At 33.6% G+C, this 21,815-nt stretch overlaps 1 protein-coding gene across 12 annotated transcripts in view; it reads right to left on the minus strand.

Moving 5' to 3' along the window:
* Positions 1-21,815, minus strand: part of LOC145258321 (uncharacterized) — a 142,535-nt gene that overhangs the window by 21,359 nt on the left and 99,361 nt on the right. For all 12 annotated transcript variants that reach the window (XM_080116413.1, XM_080116410.1, XM_080116411.1 and 9 more), the window contains 4 exons: positions 14,513-14,567; positions 8,614-8,786; positions 5,375-5,476; positions 1,619-1,999 (listed from right to left, as the gene is read on the minus strand). In XM_080116413.1, the coding sequence (XP_079972539.1) occupies positions 1,619-1,999; positions 5,375-5,476; positions 8,614-8,786; positions 14,513-14,567 (711 nt within the window). The remainder of the gene's footprint in view (positions 1-1,618; positions 2,000-5,374; positions 5,477-8,613; positions 8,787-14,512; positions 14,568-21,815) is intronic.

The raw sequence follows: 21,815 nt of genomic DNA on the forward strand, positions 1-21,815 counted from the left end.
ATTTTCGAATTCAACAAAATACACCTGTAGAAGGTCGTATATTACATTGTCTGAAATGTTGTGAAAATACACTCAAATATATTCAACATGAAAACAGTAGTTCGAAAAATCCAAATAATGCAAAGATTAGTCTTTCTCTGCTCATCCTAGACTTCTCGTCACTGAACTCAGACAATGCTGGTTCACGAGAGGTGCAGCTGAAGATTGCACAACCTTGCTTTACCATGAGATGGAGGAATGTTAGTTGTTTTGCTTTATGACATATCAACCCTTTTCTGGTTATTTAATGTTGAAACTAGTAATTTTGGAAAAAAATTTATACTTCAAGTTCTTTATTTCTCCAAATATTTATTCATGATGCTTGATGAGGTTGTTTTGTAGAAGAAAATTGCTGTTTTTGTTTTTGACTTTTTGGAACATGAGTTTTGCAAAGGGAAAGGAAAAAAAAACCCAGTAAGATCAATTTTGATGCATTTTTGATCAGAAAGCCAAGTTCTTATTGAGCTGTTCCCTTAAATAATCCAAATTCAAACCAATCTAGACCATTAATGATAACTACACAACCACCTTACATTCATTAATCCTTATCCTAGAGTCACCTCCAGGCCTTGATAAGTGGTGACTCCTTTGTAAAAAAAAAAGAAAAAAAAAAAAAATTTTCATTTTTTCAAGTAACTTTGCATTAAATTATCGCATAATAACAGGAATAACAGTTTTCGTTGAAAATATTGGCCACTGTTTGTGAAAAAAAATCATGAAACTTGCATCTGACACCTTCTGGTGTTTTACATAAACTAACCAGAAAATTCTGACGATATCAGAGTCCTTATTCTGCATAAGTACCAGAATTCCTTCTGTCTGTAGGAAGAAGGTTTGTAGGTTGTAATGTAAATGGTCTTGAGAAATTTTATGTTATATAATGAATGGGATCTATTGACAGAGTAAAATTGGATTTTGGATTTACTCACAATTCTCATTTCCCTTATTTTGTCCTTTAGTTCTCAAATTCCATGAGTAAAGTTTCTGAAAAAAGGGGAAGAATTGCTGTTTTCTGGATCAGAATCCATCCATCTAATACTTATTGTTGGTTAGTTTTTGACCTTTTTGTTTTTTAGCTCCTTACATCTAGTGACTTCATGCCTTGTCTGGAGGGATTTTCATTAAAAAAAAAAAAAACAAGTAACAGTAAAAGAATAACACTGAAACGAGAAGCACAACTTGCTAAACCAGATGTACAATTCAACCTATTAAAATCATCTAACTGCCCATTTTAGAAGATATATGCTGAGCAATTCAATCTTGCAATCTTTAACTAGTTCTACCAATGTATTCAGCATCAAACAAACCTCTCAAATGATAAATTTTATTCTTAGCTGGTGAAAACATAAAAACAAATTAAATATTTTAACACAAAGCATTTTAATGAGTGAAGGGGATAAAAGAGGGAGTGAAATAAAGAGTGCAAGAGAAAGAAAGAGTGTGAAAGAAAAATAAAATTGTAATAATTAGAAAGTGTAAATATTTTGATAAAAAAAAAGAGGGGAAAATTTTTTTTTTCCAAAATCAGAGCATGAGAAAAAAAAAAAGAAGAAAAAGTAATCATTGACGTGATATTTACCAAGTTGCTACTTTGGTCATCAACGTCCATCTTCTCGATATTGTCAATCTTCTCGTCATCTTTGGATTTATTTGAGGCTTCACTCTCCTGCATGTCCGAATCAGGTGGTCCCGGGGTGGGTGTTGAAGAACTTGCCGGCGTGGCCGGAGACATGCTTGATCCAACGGGCGGCGTAGGAGTAGGTGTAGGTTGCTGAGGAGAGGCAGACTGCTGCTGCATTGCTGCTGCAGCGGCTGCGGCCGCCTTCGCCTGTTGCTGTATTTGCTGCTGCTGTTGTTGTTGCTGAAGGAACTGCGTGTGACGCTGGCGCAATTCCTCCTTCACCTTCGTCAGCATATTTGCAAACACGTCATCGGTGATTTGCGGCTTGCTCTCACAAAGCTGTAATCACAAGAAACATGAAACGTCAATTGAAAACTGAAACTAGGTTAATTGATTTTCTGACTCTTCTTTCTATTATATTAACCAGTTGCTAGAGAGGTAGTCAAAGTGAGAGGGATATAAAGAGAGGGATAGGGACAGATAGAGGGAGATAATCAAGTGAGGGGGATCGATAGAGGGTAGTTGGGGGTAGGGAGAGGAAGAGTGAGAGGGAGGTAGAGAGAGATAGTCGGAGGGAAGAAAAGATAAGAGAAGTAGTTGCAGAGAATGAGTGAAAGAAAAAAATTAGTCACAGGGAGAGAAAAAAAAGATGTTACACTTTTTTTTTTTTCGATTTTGATAGACATTCAAATGTCAATATGACCATATTTTAAGGAACTAAAAAAAAAGATGTTACACTTTTTTTTTTCGATTTTGATAGACATTCAAATGTCAATATGACCATATTTTAAGGAACTAAAAAAAAAAGATGTTACACTTTTTTTTTTTGATTTTGATAGATATTCAAATGTCAATATGACCATATTTTAAGGAACTAAAAAAAAAAGATGTTACACTTTTTTTTTTTGATTTTGATAGACATTCAAATGTCAATATGACCATATTTTAAGGAACTAAAAAAAAAAAGATGTTACACTTTTTTTTTTTGATTTTGATAGACATTCAAATGTCAATATGACCATATTTTAAGGAACTAAAAAAAAAAGATGTTACACTTTTTTTTTTTGATTTTGATAGACATTCAAATGTCAATATGACCATATTTTAAGGAACTAAAAAAAAAAGATGTTACACTTTTTTTTTTTCGATTTTGATAGACATTCAAATGTCAATATGACCATATTTTAAGGAACTAAAAAAAAAAGATGTTACACTTTTTTTTTTGATTTTGATAGACATTCAAATGTCAATATGACCATATTTTAAGGAACTAAAAAAAAAAGATGTTACACTTTTTTTTTTGATTTTGATAGACATTCAAATGTCAATATGACCATATTTTAAGGAACTAAAAAAAAAAGATGTTACACTTTTTTTTTTTGATTTTGATAGACATTCAAATGTCAATATGACCATATTTTAAGGAACTAAAAAAAAAAGATGTTACACTTTTTTTTTTTTCGATTTTGATAGACATTCAAATGTCAATATGACCATATTTTAAGGAACTAAAAAAAAAAGATGTTACACTTTTTTTTTTTGATTTTGATAGACATTCAAATGTCAATATGACCATATTTTAAGGAACTAAAAAAAAAAGATGTTACACTTTTTTTTTTTGATTTTGATAGACATTCAAATGTCAATATGACCATATTTTAAGGAACTAAAAAAAAAGGATGTTACACTTTTTTTTTTGATTTTGATAGACATTCAAATGTCAATATGACCATATTTTAAGGAACTAAAAAAAAAAGATGTTACACTTTTTTTTTTTGATTTTGATAGACATTCAAATGTCAATATGACCATATTTTAAGGAACTAAAAAAAAAAGATGTTACACTTTTTTTTTTTGATTTTGATAGACATTCAAATGTCAATATGACCATATTTTAAGGAACTAAAAAAAAAAGATGTTACACTTTTTTTTTTTGATTTTGATAGACATTCAAATGTCAATATGACCATATTTTAAGGAACTAAAAAAAATGGAAGTGTGGTGCATCTCAAAAATGATAGGAATTGCTATAAAGAATACAAAAGGTTACCCATCACTTGATTTAATGGACATTGGGAACTTTCAGGAAATTTTTTTATATTTTTACAAAATTTGAATCAAACAAAAGTGACTTTTGTCAAATTTACTTAATGTTTCTGAAAAAGCCCAACGAAAGTGAACTGTTGGCAAGCAATAATAATAAAAAAACACTCACTGTACATTTTTTTATGAAAAACAATTACAATGAATAACTTTTTTCATAACCCCACCTTTTTGTGAAAACTTAAAAACGGAATCATGGACACTTGTTTAACGTCCATCCATAGCCTTGAGCCCCTGGAGGGGCATAGGCCATCTACAACTTGCTTTTGTAGCGAGGAGTTCTTTTTTTGGGGTGAGGGTGCTGGCCCCACGCCCAACCTTCCCAGAAGGTACATACAGCGCCTAGCCTTCCCAAATGGTCACCCATTTGGCACTGGCCAGGCTCAACGTTGCTTAACTTTGGTGATTTGACGAGAACCGGTATGTCAACGTGATTGTGCCATACTTGTTTAACATGCATTTCGCAAAAAATTTGGACAACAGCCACCAGAAAGGAAGTCCACAGTAAGATGAGGACTAGTCTATGTGCCTCCCATTCCAAGATGGATGGGCTGAAGGCCCGAATAACAGAAGCTGTTGCAACCATTGACAACGCAATGCTGGATTGTGTTTGGCAAGAACTGGACTATTTGCCTGATGTGTGTCATGTGACCAATGGTGCTGACATCAAACATCTTTGAAAATTTCATGAAAAACTTGAGATTACAAGCTTTCTGAACATACCAGATGCGTTTTTATATCCTTAATAGTTCTTGAGATATTCAATGTCAAAATGTGCCCAAGACTTTTAGAACACTCTGTACTAAAGAAAATTTTATTTGAAACTAGCAACAGAATAAAGGAAATACTATTTCAAATTACTAACAAACCCCCCAAAAATACTAAAAAAAAAAAAAAAAAAAAAAAAAAAAAAAAAAAAAGTAAGTATGAGGATCGAACCCGAACCGTTGAGGCAAAGTTGTAAATTAAAGTGTGAAAAAAAAAACCCCCCAAAAAACGTGCGACGTTAACCATTTCCCCACCGCGACATGCTAATGGAAACAAGTTTAAATTTATTTAATTACTTGGATTTAGCAGGTGCCCGTTTTAATGAATTAATGAGGTCAAGTTTGACTGCGGGATTTCATTTACTGCTGAACGCTTTTTTTCCCCCCCAAGATGTTATAGGAAAAAGACTAGCCCACATGTGGCGAGCGACAAATGTTGAATATTTATCTTCCCGAAATCAAGCAAATTAAATAGACAGGCGAGCTTCGTTGTTAACTGTGAGATATTACGATTTATATGTGATATAAAAAGTTTTAAAAAGTTGTGAAGCGACCGACTGCTTCTCTGAAAAAAGCCTTTTGTAGACATACAGAAAAAGCGAACACACATACAAACATACATACATTTTTGCTTTTATATTTATAGATTATTTAATTAAGTATTTATTTCGAATTATTTAATTAAGTAAAAATTCCAATTTAAAAAATTAGTCGGATTTTTTTTACAGATTAATAATTTTGGGACACCCTGTATATTTTCTTGCTTCAACAGTGTTATTTTTAGCAAACACTTTGATGATCAGAGGGAGTGTAGAATAAGGCGAAAGAAAGTGATTTCTAATACCTTTTTCAATTCTTCATGAAAAGCTTCACTTGTTTCTACGAATTTCCGTTTTTTTGCCTCATGTCTATCTTCAATCAACTTCAATTCTGACTCAAGTTTTTTCTGGAATATAAAATCAAAACATGAATTCATTATTTAACAAACAATCTAATTTAAAACTAGCTACACCCTAACTGGTGATGCCTGGGAGTATTTTTGCTTTCAGTTTTGTCACCTTCCACCTTTTATTAAGCAAAATTATTATTTTTTAAATATGATTTTGAACATTAAATTTAATTATTACAGTATTGTTTAGTCATTAAATTATTAATTGAACTGATATGAAATTATAATTGTCTATATTATATTTCACTTTGTCTGTTCCATTTTTTTCTTACACGCTATGCACAGTTATGGATTAGTATTTAATGCAAAAAATGAGCACAAATTTAACATATTGAACTATCAATTTGACATAAAGCATTTATTCGAAGTCAACAGGTTATAACTTTTGCCTGTTTTTAATGGGCTAAAAAGTTTATATAATATTGTTAATTAAATAAATTTGAATTTGCTAAGAAATTTAGGTGCTTGCTACGAGTCGACAGATCAATTTTTAAAAATATGTTGTTTTAAGCAAAAACAATATTATGTACTTAATTATCATGTCAAAAATAGTAGTATATCCAAAAATTATGAAAATTCGTTGAGTAGAAAGTTATTTATAGTTAAAAATAATTTTTACAGAAAATTGGGTAAAATTGCATTTTTCTTAGACGTTATAAAGTAGACGATAATTAAATATGTAATATCGCTTTTGCTTAAAACGATATATTTAAAAATATCAGTTTTAATACATTTCTATGTGACAATTTTCTTTCAAAATTTCAGAGTCACAAAATAATTCTTTTTTTTTTTTGTTTTCAACTATTAACAAAAGATAAAAATGGTTGGTTCATTTATAACAAAACAGAAATGCATTCTGGTTGATTTAAATTTTTTAAATGAGATTAATAAAAAATTATATTTGATACTTTATGCTATGGCATTTTTTATTTTAATAAATAGATGATGAAAAAAATGTATAAGTCACTTCGATGAGAGAAACTGATACACAAAAATGCGAGAAGTGTTTAGTCATTTAGTTTTATGGCATATCAACCCATTTTGATTTATTTAATGCTGAATCCAATAATTTATTCATGATGTTTAGTTTGACTGTTTTGTAGTGAAAAAAAAAATCGGTTTATTTTACAATCCACAGAGATTCGAAAAAGTGGTAAAAAAAAAATCAAATATATAACAAATAAATATTACCAAAGGCAAGATAAGTTGCTCTTCTTCCTAGCTGGATAGGTTTTTACTTAATGTAACATGCTTATTCGGCTTGAAAAACAAGTAATGTTGACCAGTACATGAGCAAAACAAAATATGGCCGCACAAATACATTGCGGACATTTTTTCTTGTGCTTGCATATCAGTTGACATTACTTGTTTTTTGAAAACTAATAAACATTTTGTTATTTGTTATATATTTGATTTTTTATCACTTTTTCAAATCTCTGTGAATTGAAAAGCTAACCTTCTAGAATTTTTTTTATTGGCTTTGCAAACAGAAAAGAAAAAAAAACAAGGACATCAACGTTTGGTATTTATAAGTCAGGAAGCCAATATCTTCAGACGGCTTGATCTGGCAGCACCAGATATTATTTCAACGGGTTTTCTCATCTTGTATCGTCCGAGAAAACCTCCGACCTTCTTCAGGTGTATCTTGTTTATCTTAGGAATCAGTATGGAATTTCAAAGCGAACCCTTTATTTAATCGATGAGGGTAGGCTGCTCTCGTGCTATTGCATGATATGAGTCTTAAAGCATCTCTTAGTTACTAGTGGGACCTGTGGAAATTCCACAGCGGACTCGTTCATATGTAATATATTGATGCTGGCATTCTGTGGATCTTCAGCGTAAATAGAGACACCCTGATATTATTGTAGCTCTTTTGTTAAAATTGCAAAAGTATTTATCTAATCTAGCAGGGATTCCCGGCATAGTCTAGTCGTAAAATACTCTTAAATATGATATTTTAATCTATGCAGATTTTGTATATATTATTATAGTCAATTTTCTATCGATTCTTATATATTATAAAGTTGTGATTTCAAAAATAAAAAAATATATCCATATGACTTAGGTGCATCAGCTTGAATCAAAATTAAAACCAAAACCAAAACTTATGAAAAATTCTTGGTAAAATTATTTATATAAAAAAAAAATAGATGATTTAAGTGCCATCAGCTATAATCAATCGAAATAGAAACCAAAACTTACAAAGAATTCTTGGTAAAATTATTTATGACAAGAAATAGGTCATAACAATTAAACGACAGTCACTTGGAAGAAAAAAGATGTAAGCGTGACACAAAATAACAAACATGCTATCGTATTAATATATAGATAATACTTAATATTGCCTGTACTGAGAATTGAACCTTCAACCTCAAGATGACTGCCACTTGGAACTGATTATTACTTAGCACTGTTGCACTACAGGTCTATGTGAAAAATTCTTGTATGAATTATAGGAGCCATGTTCGATGTAAAGATCTACAAGATACATGTGAAAAAGTCAAAGGTTAAATCAGCCGAAACGTGAAATAAAAAAAAAAACAAGAACAGTTGGCCGAATAATTTTAATAATACAGATAATCAATCCTTGTTTTAAAAAATCAGAAATGTAAGAAGTGGTCATAGATTCTTTTTTTTTTTTTTTTTTTTTAATGAAAAAATTTGGAAAAGAAAAAAAAAAAAAAGATGATTTTGGTTGTTTTATTTTATAGCATTTCATCCTTTTTCGAAATGTGTGTCAGAAAGTCATGAGTTAGAGATGGATGTTTCTGAATTTTATCAAGTATTCTGTCCACTACCCATGGTGTAGTGGATAAAATACTTGATAAAATTCAGTTGTACACTCTTCTGGAGGTTGAAGGTTTGATTTTCAATGCAGGCGACACTCAAAATACAATTGTGAATTATTTAGGATTTCTACCCAGTCATGGCTAACAAAACAAGAGGATGCTAATCCGTGGATTAAACAAAGGGTTCTGGTTTAAATTCTGTGCAGATTTCCAGTTTGATAAAATACACCTGAAGAAGATCGGGGGTTACATCAACCAAAATGTTGTGAAAATAACACTCAAAATGAGAACAGTAATCTGAATAATTTGAATTAAAGATGGCATGTCTAGCGTTGTCTTTCTTACCTGATGCATGGTCAGGGAATGCACCTGCCTGCGAAGAACACTCATACGACTAGTCATAATCACGGTGCGAACATCAGGAACCATGGTCTCACTGAAGATCTCGTTAATCAGACGATGATTGCGGAAGTAGCGAGAATGGGCAATATGCTTCACAGAAAGACCATCGTCATAATCTAGACAGAAAAAAAAAGCAAAAAAATAAAATGAAATTTATCATAGCCACTCAATTCCAGCCTCTCTCTCCCTCCTCGTTAACACGAAAGTAACAAAAAAAATAAAAAAAATAAAATGAATGCATGAATGATTTGAGGGCAATTTTACCCCCATAATGACCCCTAGGAGAGTAACCAGTTATTCAGAAAATCCGTTCTGACAAAAACTTACTTTCATCATGACTAATGTTTGTGTAAAATTTTTAAAAAAAATTCAAGGCTTGGTTATTGAGAAAAGTACGAAGAAATGAACGGATGAATGATTTGGGGGCCAATTTTATACCTATAATAAACAGCCCTTAAGTGAACAACCAAAGTTATCCTGGAAAATCTGTTCTGGCAAAAATTTACTTTCACTATGACTTTGTGCAAAATTTAAAAAAAAAAAATCCAAGGTTATTGGGAAAAGTGCAAACAAACGAACAGATGAACGGAAGTGAATGACTAGGTCCGATCCTCCCTTTGTTGGGGAACCAAAAAAAGTGGAAATAAATTCATCAGCAAAACAAAGATATAGGAAGTTGTTCATCATGTGTAACGTTATGGGAACAAACAAAGGAAATAAATAAATAAAATCCAGATTGGCATTTTTTCCTTTTTATCACAATACATTTATTACCATTACTTTTTAAACAATGTCTCTTCTTATTTTTTCCAATTGTTCATTTTGTCTGCCATGAGATTAACAAAACCCTGCAATCTCAACACCAGCTTAAAAGTCTCTTGCCACAATCACAGGACCACACATCCATCTCACCTGACGCGTTTTTCTTTCTCTCTTCACATAGACAGCCATTTCTTGCCTTTGACTTTACATGTCCATCTTCCCCTGCTTGCACTTTGCTTTTGCTTGACCATGTGTTGTCCTTTTTCTTGTCATACTAGCCTGTGCATACTTCCTAATTTGCATATGTGCTTTTTCAGCTCCTGCTATCTTCGCAAGCTAGCTATGCTACAGCTCCTACTGATATTTTCCCAAATGCTCATATGCATTCTGTTATAAAGACACACAAAGGCAATTGATAATAGGATTGTTAATCAGTGATTGGGACAAAAGGACTGGTCAATAGAAATTGATATATTTAGAGTTAGTTTACAGTCAGTTTTAGGAGTGGTAATGGATTTTACGACAGTTTACTGAGCGTTGGGTTTGTAATAGTTGAGAACAATTTCCAGTTAGAGACAGTTGAATGCAGTTTATGGTTTGGAGTAGATTAACAGAAGATATAGATGCGGACCTTAGCGCTAAGAGAGTTGTTTCCCATGATGGTCTCATGCACACATCCAGAGCCCAACTGACCTCTACAGAATGTAATTTATTTGGAGTTGTTATATTTTTTATATTTGTGAGCCACTGTGCACCCTTCTGTTACAATAGTAGAAGAATTAAATAATTAAATCATGAATGCACCAAATTTTGTATCCCCTCCTCCCCTCCTAAAAACAGTGATTTCAACACTGTGCCATGAATTCTTTCTCCTTCGACTTCTCTTCTGGTCATCTCATCGTCTCCCACATCAGCAGCTGCCAAGGGGTGCACAATGGCTCATAAATACAAAAAATATAACAACTCTAAATAAATTATATTCTGTGGAGGTCAGTTGGGCTCTGGATGTGTGTATGACACCATCATGGGAAACAATTCCTTTAATGCTAAGGTCCACATATTTTCTGTTGATCTGCTCCGAACCATAACCTGCATTCAACTGTCTCCAACTGGAAACTGTTCTCAACTCCAAACGGTGCTTAACTATCACAAACCCAACACTAAGTAAACTGTCGTTAATGTGGAAGACAATGACATGACCAGAAGAGAAGACGAAGGAATTCATAGCACACAGTGTTGGGGCAAACAATTACGGTCGAGGGAAGCAAAGTGTACATTGAGGAAAATGGACGTGTAAAGTTGGCTGGCATGTAGTGGAGCAGAAAGAAAAACATGTGTCAGATGAGATAGACATGTAGCCCCGCAGATGCAGCAAGAGACTTTTAAGTTGGTGTCGAGATGGCAGGATTTTGTTGATCTCATGGCAGATGAAATGAACAGTTAGAAAAAAAAAATAATATGCAGGCATTGTTTGGAAAGTAATGGTAATTAATAAATACCTTTTGCTAAAAAAAGCAGAGTCGGATTTATTTATTCTGTTTGTTTGTAGCGACTGTACCCGTGTTACACAATGATCAAAATAACTGATAAGAAAAGACTGCTTGGAGCTGATCTTTAACAAAGCAAGTTTTGTTGTCAGGCAATCAGTCAGTTGAAATATCTCTGTTGCTTTACTAGCATGATTACTTACTCACACACATTAATCTGCATATCATAAACACACACACACACACACATAGAGAAAGCAACTACTGCTGACTTGTTAAAATATTTATTAAACCAGCCAGGATTTCTTTCATCTAATACTAGAGTATTATGGTGGACTAATTTTTTGATTCCAGACCATAAAGAAATATCTGTCTGGCATCTTGTAGTATGTATATAACTAATGCCTAAAGAGGCAACTCAAAAATGGATCCAAAACGTCGAGAACTCCAAGGACTTACCAATTTAACAAACTTTAAAAGATGCCCCAGATATGTCCCGAAGTTCCAAAAGCCCTTCTACAACTCAAAAATAAAAATTTTTTTGACCCAAGGAAGGAAGGAAGGAAGGAAGGAAGGAAGGAAGGAAGGAAGGAAGGAGGAATGGAGAAACAATGCTCCCAAAGGAAGGGACATCATTGAAGACCCAACTTTGTGCCTCCCAGGTTTTGCTACAAATAGTAGGAAGCAGTGGGTAGCCACAAACTGGATCAGAACAAGACATTGAAGGACTGCAGGAAACAAATAGACTCCCCAATTGCTCAAAATGCAGGGACTCCCCCAGGACACCTGATCCTACACTGTCAAGTCACTCAACTGGAAGGAGACTATACAATGGCCCATCTATCTGAAGACAATTTCTCAGACTGGCTAAAAAGTAGCAGTATAAAGGTCTAACCCATACGATACTACTAAAGTCTTGTTTTATTGACAATTTAGTTGGCTCTATGCGTAGTGATGTCTAGTTGTAAAGATGGTTGTAGTGCTGACATAGCAGAAAAATCTTTTCTCTAAAATTTAATAGTATGCAGGAACGTTTACTGAAACTAAATCTTTATAGACCACATGCTTATAAACATCTTCAATTTTAACTAAAAAAAAAGAAAGAAATTGAATTTCACTATTAATAAAACATAATATTCAAAGATGATTTGATGCATAGAATGCGTTATGTATTTAAAAAGAAAAGGGAACTGTAGCTGAAGTAAATCAAAATATTCACTCAGCTTGTGGGCAAGAGAGTCTGAATATGGCAGGAAGGTGTTAAATTTTTTATATTTCTAACTTACGAACATGGATTTTGGCCTTTCACCCACCCAGAAGTTGACTACTTGAGATATCCATTAGTGATAACAGCCAGTTTCCCTTCAAAGAGATTTATTTGCAGATAATCTTGGATATCACCTTCCTCAAACAAGATGGTACCAGCATGATCTCCAGTTTAATTGTTGTGTGTCAATAATGCAGTTAATGTGGTGCTAGCTTGAACCAACTTGCTTGTGTTCAAGTTAAATGCACAGGTCGAAAGGTTAAGACTGGTATGCTTCAAACTTATTGACTTCAGCTTACAGACGCGTTGTATCTGCGTGCTAGCAGAGATCACGAGGCAGGTCAGTGCAAATTGTGTTAACAGGATGCTACTACCCCACACATACATCTCAATATATAAGGGTGACACACGTGAGTTTTTGAAAAAAAAAAATCGCAGTTAGAGAGTTCTTTAGTCAGACTACAATCAGTCCGTCAGAATGAGAGAATCTTGATTCAAGATAAAAAAAAAAAATCAGGAAATGGAAATTTCAGCTTTGCAGATGAAGATCGAACAAAATATCCTATTGTACTGGATGAAAAGTTTCTTGCGACATCAATCAACAAAAACCTTGCGACATCAATCAACAAAAACCTTGCGACATCAATCAACAAAAACCTTGCGACATCAATCAACTAAAACCTTGCGACATCAATCAACAAAAACCTTGCGACATCAATCAACAAAAACCTTGCGACATCAATCAACAAAAACCTTGCGACATCAATCAACTAAAACCTTGCGACATCAATCAACTAAAACCTTGCGACATCAATCAACTAAAACCTTGCGACATCAATCAACTAAAACCTTGCGACATCAATCAACTAAAACCTTGCGACATCAATCAACAAAAACCTTGCGACATCAATCAACAAAAACCTTGCGACATCAATCAACTAAAACCTTGCGACATCAATCAACAAAAACCTTGCGACATCAATCAACAAAAACCTTGCGACATCAATCAACAAAAACCTTGCGACATCAATCAACTAAAACCTTGCGACATCAATCAACTAAAACCTTGCGACATCAATCAACAAAAACCTTGCGACATCAATCAACAAAAACCTTGCGACATCAATCAACAAAAACCTTGCGACATCAATCAACTAAAACCTTGCGACATCAATCAACAAAAACCTTGCGACATCAATCAACAAAAACCTTGCGACATCAATCAACAAAAACCTTGCGACATCAATCAACTAAAACCTTGCGACATCAATCAACAAAAACCTTGCGACATCAATCAACAAAAACCTTGCGACATCAATCAACTAAAACCTTGCGACATCAATCAACTAAAACCTTGCGACATCAATCAACTAAAACCTTGCGACATCAATCAACTAAAACCTTGCGACATCAATCAACAAAAACCTTGCGACATCAATCAACTAAAACCTTGCGACATCAATCAACAAAAACCTTGCGACATCAATCAACTAAAACCTTGCGACATCAATCAACAAAAACCTTGCGACATCAATCAACAAAAACCTTGCGACATCAATCAACAAAAACCTTGCGACATCAATCAACAAAAACCTTGCGACATCAATCAACTAAAACCTTGCGACATCAATCAACTAAAACCTTGCGACATCAATCAACTAAAACCTTGCGACATCAATCAACTAAAACAACATCAGTTGAAAAGTTTTACGAATTGCTTGAAGACAACCTGAAATTGAAAGTCGAAATCTGCAGACAATCCACTTTTCAAGTTATATATATTAGTTTATGGGAAAATGTTTTTTTTTCCAATTTTATTTCACCTTTTATTTATACCAATCCTTCAATTTATGAAGTTCGATGTAACTATAGAGTATATAATAAATAAATGACAAAAATCTCTATTCTAAATTTCAAGACATTGACTATTTATTTCTTTAAGTATGTTGAAATGTTCAATATACCTATATATATATATATATATATATATATATACATACATACACACACATTTAGCTAGGAACAAAGTGTAGTATCTGTTCGGTGCTACACTTTGTTTTGTTCTTGATCAGTGAAAGAGAAATCCATCTAGATTGAGACAATTTTTTCCCCGCAATTCGGGGCGCTCTATTTTGGAGAATTGGAGTTTCTCCACGTTAAAAAATGATCTTGTGTCTAACTCCGTCATCGTAGGGAGGTAAATAAATAGAAACATAGGTGATACTCCAGCAGTGCTGGGAAAATTTACTAGTAATTTAGAAAATGGAGTTGAAAAATTTCACGAAAATCAAATGAATATTTCTAAAAAAAAGTTAACGTCACTAACCTTCGTCGTCTTCAGCTGGTTGAATGCTTATGCGTGGAGAATCGGTTTTTGATTGCTGAAAAACAAGAAAACATTCAACATTTTTAATTTTTTTTTCGTGTGAAATGGGGGGAAAAAAAAAAAAAAAAAAAAAAAAGAATGTTAAGAGAAAGAATTAGAAAACAGTTTCATTTATAAATCATTGCAAGACATTTCTTTGCATTCTTTCCCAACAAAACCTTTTCCAATAAAATATATATTAGTGTTGAGATGATTAATTGGAATTAGAATCAGAAAAACCAGACCTTATGGAGAGGATGGGAAAAATATGAGCCTAATTTCAAATTCCAAAAAGACAATTCTAGCATTCTTCCAACTTGGTACTAGTGATAAACAATATTGTTTTTAAAAGACCAGTAAAACTAAAATCTATAGATCATAATAAAAATTAAAATACAATGTAAATTATTTTATTTGCATGAAAAACGATATCAAACTTTGCATAAATTTCTAAGTAACCTTTAAAAGAATGCAGTTGATTTACAAGACCCTGAAGAATATTTAAAAATTAAAACATTTGTTGTGAAAAAAAAATATTGCTAAACACCATTGATAATCAAATGAAAAGGTAAAATATAAAAAGTGTCCAGTGGACTTTTGTCTGGTTCTACAGCCAGGATTGGCAAATCTTACAAAGTGTATAAAAAACCCCCAAAAAACTTTGGACATTTTCAAACTATTAGTCTGAAGTTGAGATAGGTATAAACAAATACCTGAATTAAAAGATTTTTACACCTCTGTGTGGAAACACATTTAGCTCAGTTCTTTGATTTTCTAAATATATAAAAGACTAGCCTGGGTGCCCAGCATTGCCCGGGTGTTTGGAGGTGTGTGGTGAGCAAAAAATAAAAAGTGGTAGTGTGCAGGCAGGCCTGAACCCGAGGAAAAGAACGTGCAAAAAAACAAAACAAAAACAAAGTGATGTTTTTGCCGTTGCGTCCATTGCCAAACTGAAAGAGGCAAAGTTTAAATTAAGACTAGAAAATCAAAAAGAGGGGATGACTTTTTAAAATATCGGAAAAAAAAAAAAAAAAAAAAAAAGAAAAGAAAAGATCTCTCCTTGTAGAAAAGTGCCTAATTGAGGGTGAAGGAATTAATGTCTTTAGCCAATTTTTCGATATTTGTCGTCCAAAGCGTCGAGCTTCAAAACGCTACTGATCTTGTAAAAATCCATCACCCATGTCAAAAGTTTTAGGCAGACAAACATACATACATTTAAACAGACAGGTGAGATTTATAAAAAGACTAGCAAGGGGTACCCGGCGTTGCCTGGGTGTTTGGAAACTCCGAGGGGACAAAAAAGTAAGTATGAGGATCGAACCCTTGAGGCAAAGTTGTAAATTAAAGTGTGAAAAAAGAAAGAAAAAAGTGCGACGTTAACCATTGCCCCACCACGACATGCTAACGGAAACACGTTTGAATTTATTTAATTACTTGGATTTGGCAGGTGCCCGTTTTAATGAGTTAATTAGGTCCAGTTTGACTGCAGGGCAGGAACACTTCCCAAGATGTTATAGGAAAAAGACCAACCCACATGCGGCGAGCGACAAATGTTGAAGATTTATCTTCCCGAAATCGAGCAAATTAAATAGACAGGCGAGCTTCGTTGTTAACTCTGAGATATTACGATTTATATGTGATAGAAAAAGTTTTAAAAAGTTGTGAAGCGACCGACCGCTTCTCTGAAAAAAGCCTTTTGTAGACATACAGAAAAAGTAAACACACATACATACATTTTCGCTTTTATATTTATAGATGGTTAGATGGAGATAGAAAACAATAACATCTAGTAATAAAAATAATTCTTGGTTTATTAAAATTATTTGCATTTTCAGTTCTTATATTTCTCTTCCACTGAAAAGACACATGAAAGACTGAATATTCAAGTGTATTTTTATAGTGATCGGACGATTCCAATATTTTTCTCGATTTCGATACAATTGTTGATTCCAAACTAAATTCCTGATTCCAATTCTTTATAAACCTCTAAATATTTAACTATAGAGTTGTTATCCTCTCCCATTACCGTAAAAGCACACGCTAAATGTGAAGATATTTTCTCAAAAATAAAAACACTCATATGGAGGGGTGAAATATAGATTTTAGTTTTACTGGTTTAAAATCAACATCATTTATTATTATTACTACCAGTAGTAAAAGGTTTTGTTTTAAACAAAATCAAATAAAAAAGATAATTAAAAGAATCGTTTCTGGCATCAGACAATAGACACAAACTTTTACTGATTCCGATACCCCAAAAACTTCCGATTTTTTCCAATTCCTGATTCCAATTAATTGTCTCAATACTACTTTTTAAAACTAAATTAAAAACATTTAAAATGTGTTTTATGAAAAGAAAATGATTTTTTTTTTTTATATAATTTTTGTTACACTTTTAAACTTATATTTTAATGTATCTTTGTAGAAATTAAATTCTTTTACTATGAGAACTTATAAGTACAAGGGACGTGCAATAAGTAATGCCCCTGACCTACTTCCCATAGTAGTAGAGCAACAAAACTTTATTAGTTATTAGTCTTTCTCTACATAGGAACCATCCAGAGTTATGCATTTTTCTCATCATTTGATGCAGCTCTGGAGACCGTTTTTGTAGAACACCCCAAGTTGGTCCTTCAACCACGATGTGACTTCAGAAATCAAGGCTGCATCATCTGGGAAACGCTTTCCTTTCAAAAACAACTTCATGGCTGGGAAGAGGTGAAAGTCAGAGGGTGCAAGGTCAGAAGAGTAGGGAGGATGGGATAGGATTTCATAACCACATGCTCGTGTTTCTGATATGCAAGTTGTGGACCGGAGCGTTGTCCTGCAAGAGGAGGGTACCTTTGCTGATCTTGCCCCACCTCTTGATTTTGATAGCTTCCCTTAATTTCGTCAAAAGTGAAGCATAATAGGCTCCTGTAATTGTGGTACCCTTTGCCAGGAAATCTGTCATCACTACTCCGTCCTAGTCTCAGAAGACTGTGAGCATGACCTTGCCAGTGGAGGGCTGCACTCTTGCCTTCTTTGGAGGGGGTGAGTCCAAGTGCTTCCACTGCATTGACTGGGCTTTGGTCTCTGGATCATAGTGATGGACCCAGGTTTCATCCTGTGTAATCAGTTTTTTGAAAACTTTGACTCATCTTCTTGGCACATCTCCAAATTCATCCTTGAGCAGTCGATGCGTTCTCACTTCTGGAATGGTATGAGCAACCTGGGAATCCATCTGGCAGACATCTCATGCATATGCAAATGGTCATGAATGATAGTTTCCACATATATTGGCGAATAGTAATGCGCCGATCTTCCAAAATGGTAGCCTCAACTTGACGGACAGATGCCTCATCAATGGTAGAAGGGGGGGGGGGACCAGTCTGGGAGCTATTTCCACAGACTTCCGCCATGTTTGAATTCATGATGCCAGTGTTTTACAAGGTCATATGATGGGGCATTATCACCATAATTTCTTTTATTTCATCAAAAATCTCCTGTGGTGTGCGTCCTTTCAAATACAAAGACCGGATCACTGCTCAACATTCAACAGGCTCCATTTCACACCTGACTCAGTTCAAACACATGTAAAAAAGAAACCACAATTAGTTCAGAGCTGTAATTTGTCACATAACCCGTAGAGATATAAATCATTGCACATGCAAAATTTCAGCTAGATCAGACAACTGGAAGTGGGTCAGGGACATTACTTATTGCACGCCCCTTGTATTATTATTATAATTGCAGAGTAACACCCTCAGTGAAATCACTCCTCCAAGCAAAAATGAGATTCTACTTTAAGGCAATTACATGTGAACACACTGAAAAACTTAAAGGGAGGAAAAAAAACACAAAAAAAACTCAATTATTTACAAATTTAGAGTGGGGACGAATCTTTATATATATAAAAATGAAAGTGTGTGTGTGTGTGTATGTCTTTCTGTATACATTTCCCTACGCAATAACTTTGTCAATTTTCAGTTTACAGACTCAAAATTTGATATACAGGGTATTGAGATTTTGGAAAAATCTTTGTAATCCGTTTTCAGGCAGAAATTTGGCTGTTAAGGGGTCAAAGCTCAACGATTTGACCTTTGAGAACTCTACCAAACTCCTCTGCCAATTTTGGGTTTAAACACTTGAAATTTTAGATATAGGTTCCTTGGACATGGATCTGACTTAATAACTTGATTTGAGCTGAAAACAATAAATGTTAAGGGGTCATAATAGGGGTCAAAGTTACAAAAAATTTGACCTCTGCAGTCTCTACCAAATTACTCAGACAATTCTGGTCTAAACATTTGAAATTTTAGACAAAGGGTATTCAGAGATAGGGCAAGGTTTTTAATCGGTTTGGGTCGAAAATTTGAGCTACCAATATATAAATGTATGTATATATGTATGTTTGCATGTCTGCCTAAAACTTTCGACAGAGGCAACAGATTTTTACAAGATCAGTATTGTTTGGAAGTCCGACCCTTCAGAACGCAAATACAGAAAAATTGGCTAAAAACATTAATTTCTTCACTCTTAACTGGGCACTTTTCTACAGAGAGGAGTCGCTTTTTTCACCGATATTTTCGAAAGTCATCCCCTCTTTTCGATTGTCTAGCCTTAATTTAAACCTACGTCACTTCTAGTTTGGCAGTGGTCGTAACAGCAAAGATGTCACGTTTTTCTCTTATTCTTTTCTTCCTTCATAGCACAGGTTCGAGCCTGCCTTCCTACTCCCTCCCCGCCTACACCTTTTTTTTTGCTCAACATACACCTCCAAACACCCCGGGCAACAGCGGGCTGAAATGCTAGTTTCACATAAATTTAACTTGAAATGAGACATTCTATCTTTTATAGCAGTTAGCTAAGAAATTTTTTATTTGCTCTAAGAGATAAATTCTGTGTGCCTAGTGATTTTTTCTTTAGGGAGGTGGGGTACTTGCATAGTTTTACAACCTTGCCGGTCAGTGTTAAAAAAATTTAGTGACCATTCCTAAAAAGTTAGAATGGTCCGGAAATGATAATCAGTGATTATAAAATTATTGCATGTAAATACCTCCAAGAACTTTTAATCTTTTTACACATAAGGATTTGCTAAGAATTTTAAAGTCAGTTTATATTACTTTTTCTGCGATAGTTCAAAGTTTCCAAATTCCTTTAAAATTTCAAACAGTCAATGAACTAATTCATTTTTTTTTTCAACTATAAACAAATTATTAAGACAGCCGACTTGTTTATGAAGAAACCAAAATGTATGATGATGGATGTAATCTCATAATAGGATTTTAATTTAACACTTTTTTAATATAATAATTGGAAAAGATTGTTATTAAAACAAATACTTAACTCTATTTTATTTGCTTTGAAACAATAGTAAAGATCCTTAAATGTTTATTTTTAAATATAAAGAGAAGAGAGGAAGGATGTGGCTTATCCCCTATTGAAAACTATATTCTCCACGAATGGTTGTAAAATCTATTTTCAATTGATATTTATTCTATAATTGTCTAATTTTTAAAAATTCATTGATAGTAACAATAACCAAACAAATCAAGGTAAAGTCCTGAAATTTTTTAATATAAGAAAGGTACAGAATAGTTAATTAAGAATGGTTTTCTAAATAGTAATACAATTATTTAGAAACACATTAATAAGGGGAGGGAGATTTGTTAACTATACTGTTCCTAGTCCTTTTAGTTTGCATACCAATTGTCAACTATTTTCAATTGTTTATGAAAAAATTTCACATAACTTTAACATGAAATGAGCTCCTATTTCCAAAACATTCTAGCTTTTATAGCAGTTTAGCTAAAAAAAATTTATTTGCTCTAAGAGATAAATTCTGTGTGCCTAGTAATTTTTTTAGGGAGGTTAGGGTTAGGGTTATTTGCTCTAAGAGATAAATTCTGTGTGCCTAGTGATTTTTTTAGGGAGGTTAGGGTTAGGGTTATTTGCTCTAAGAGATAAATTCTGTGTGCCTAGTAATTTTTTTAGGGAGGTTAGGGTTAGGGTTATTTGCTCTAAGAGATAAATTCTGTGTGCCTAGTGATTTTTTTAGGGAGGTTAGGGTTAGGGTTATTTGCTCTAAGAGATAAATTCTGTGTGCCTAGTAATTTTTTTAGGGAGGTTAGGGTTAGGGTTATTTGCTCTAAGAGATAAATTCTGTGTGCCTAGTGATTTTTTTAGGGAGGTTAGGGTTAGGGTTATTTGCTCTAAGAGATAAATTCTGTGTGCCTAGTGATTTTTTTAGGGAGGTTAGGGTTAGGGTTATTTGCTCTAAGAGATAAATTCTGTGTGCCTAGTAATTTTTTTAGGGAGGTTAGGGTTAGGGTTATTTGCTCTAAGAGATAAATTCTGTGTGCCTAGTAATTTTTTTAGGGAGGTTAGGGTTAGGGTTATTTGCTCTAAGAGATAAATTCTGTGTGCCTAGTAATTTTTTTAGGGAGGTTAGGGTTAGGGTTATTTGCTCTAAGAGATAAATTCTGTGTGCCTAGTAATTTTTTTAGGGAGGTTAGGGTTAGGGTTATTTGCTCTAAGAGATAAATTCTGTGTGCCTAGTAATTTTTTTAGGGAGGTTAGGGTTAGGGTTATTTGCTCTAAGAGATAAATTCTGTGTGCCTAGTAATTTTTTTAGGGAGGTTAGGGTTAGGGTTATTTGCTCTAAGAGATAAATTCTGTGTGCCTAGTAATTTTTTTAGGGAGGTTAGGGTTAGGGTTATTTGCTCTAAGAGATAAATTCTGTGTGCCTAGTAATTTTTTTAGGGAGGTTAGGGTTAGGGTTATTTGCTCTAAGAGATAAATTCTGTGTGCCTAGTAATTTTTTTAGGGAGGTTAGGGTTAGGGTTATTTGCTCTAAGAGATAAATTCTGTGTGCCTAGTAATTTTTTTAGGGAGGTTAGGGTTAGGGTTATTTGCTCTAAGAGATAAATTCTGTGTGCCTAGTAATTTTTTTAGGGAGGTGGGTAGTTCTTAATAATAGTATTACTATTTAGAAAACCATTCTTAATTAACTATTCTGTACCTTTCTTATATTAAAAACTTTCAGGATTTTACCTTGATTTGTTTGATTATTGTTACTATCAATGACTTTTTAAAAATTAGGCAAAATATGTCTGCCTGTTTCCCACCTGACTACAACTTGGATGTCTTCAAGTCCAACATAAACAAATTCCTGATGAACCGCCCCCTTAAGTATGACACTTTATCAAGTCTCCAATATTAACGATTACTACGATACTATCCCATTGATTACTGTACACGCAATAACCCTTATCCCCAAGTG

Source organism: Euprymna scolopes, chromosome 33 (genome assembly GCF_053919585.1).
Source record: "Euprymna scolopes isolate OS-2025 chromosome 33, ASM5391958v1, whole genome shotgun sequence".
In the NCBI taxonomy this organism is placed as follows: domain Eukaryota; kingdom Metazoa; phylum Mollusca; class Cephalopoda; order Sepiida; family Sepiolidae; genus Euprymna; species Euprymna scolopes.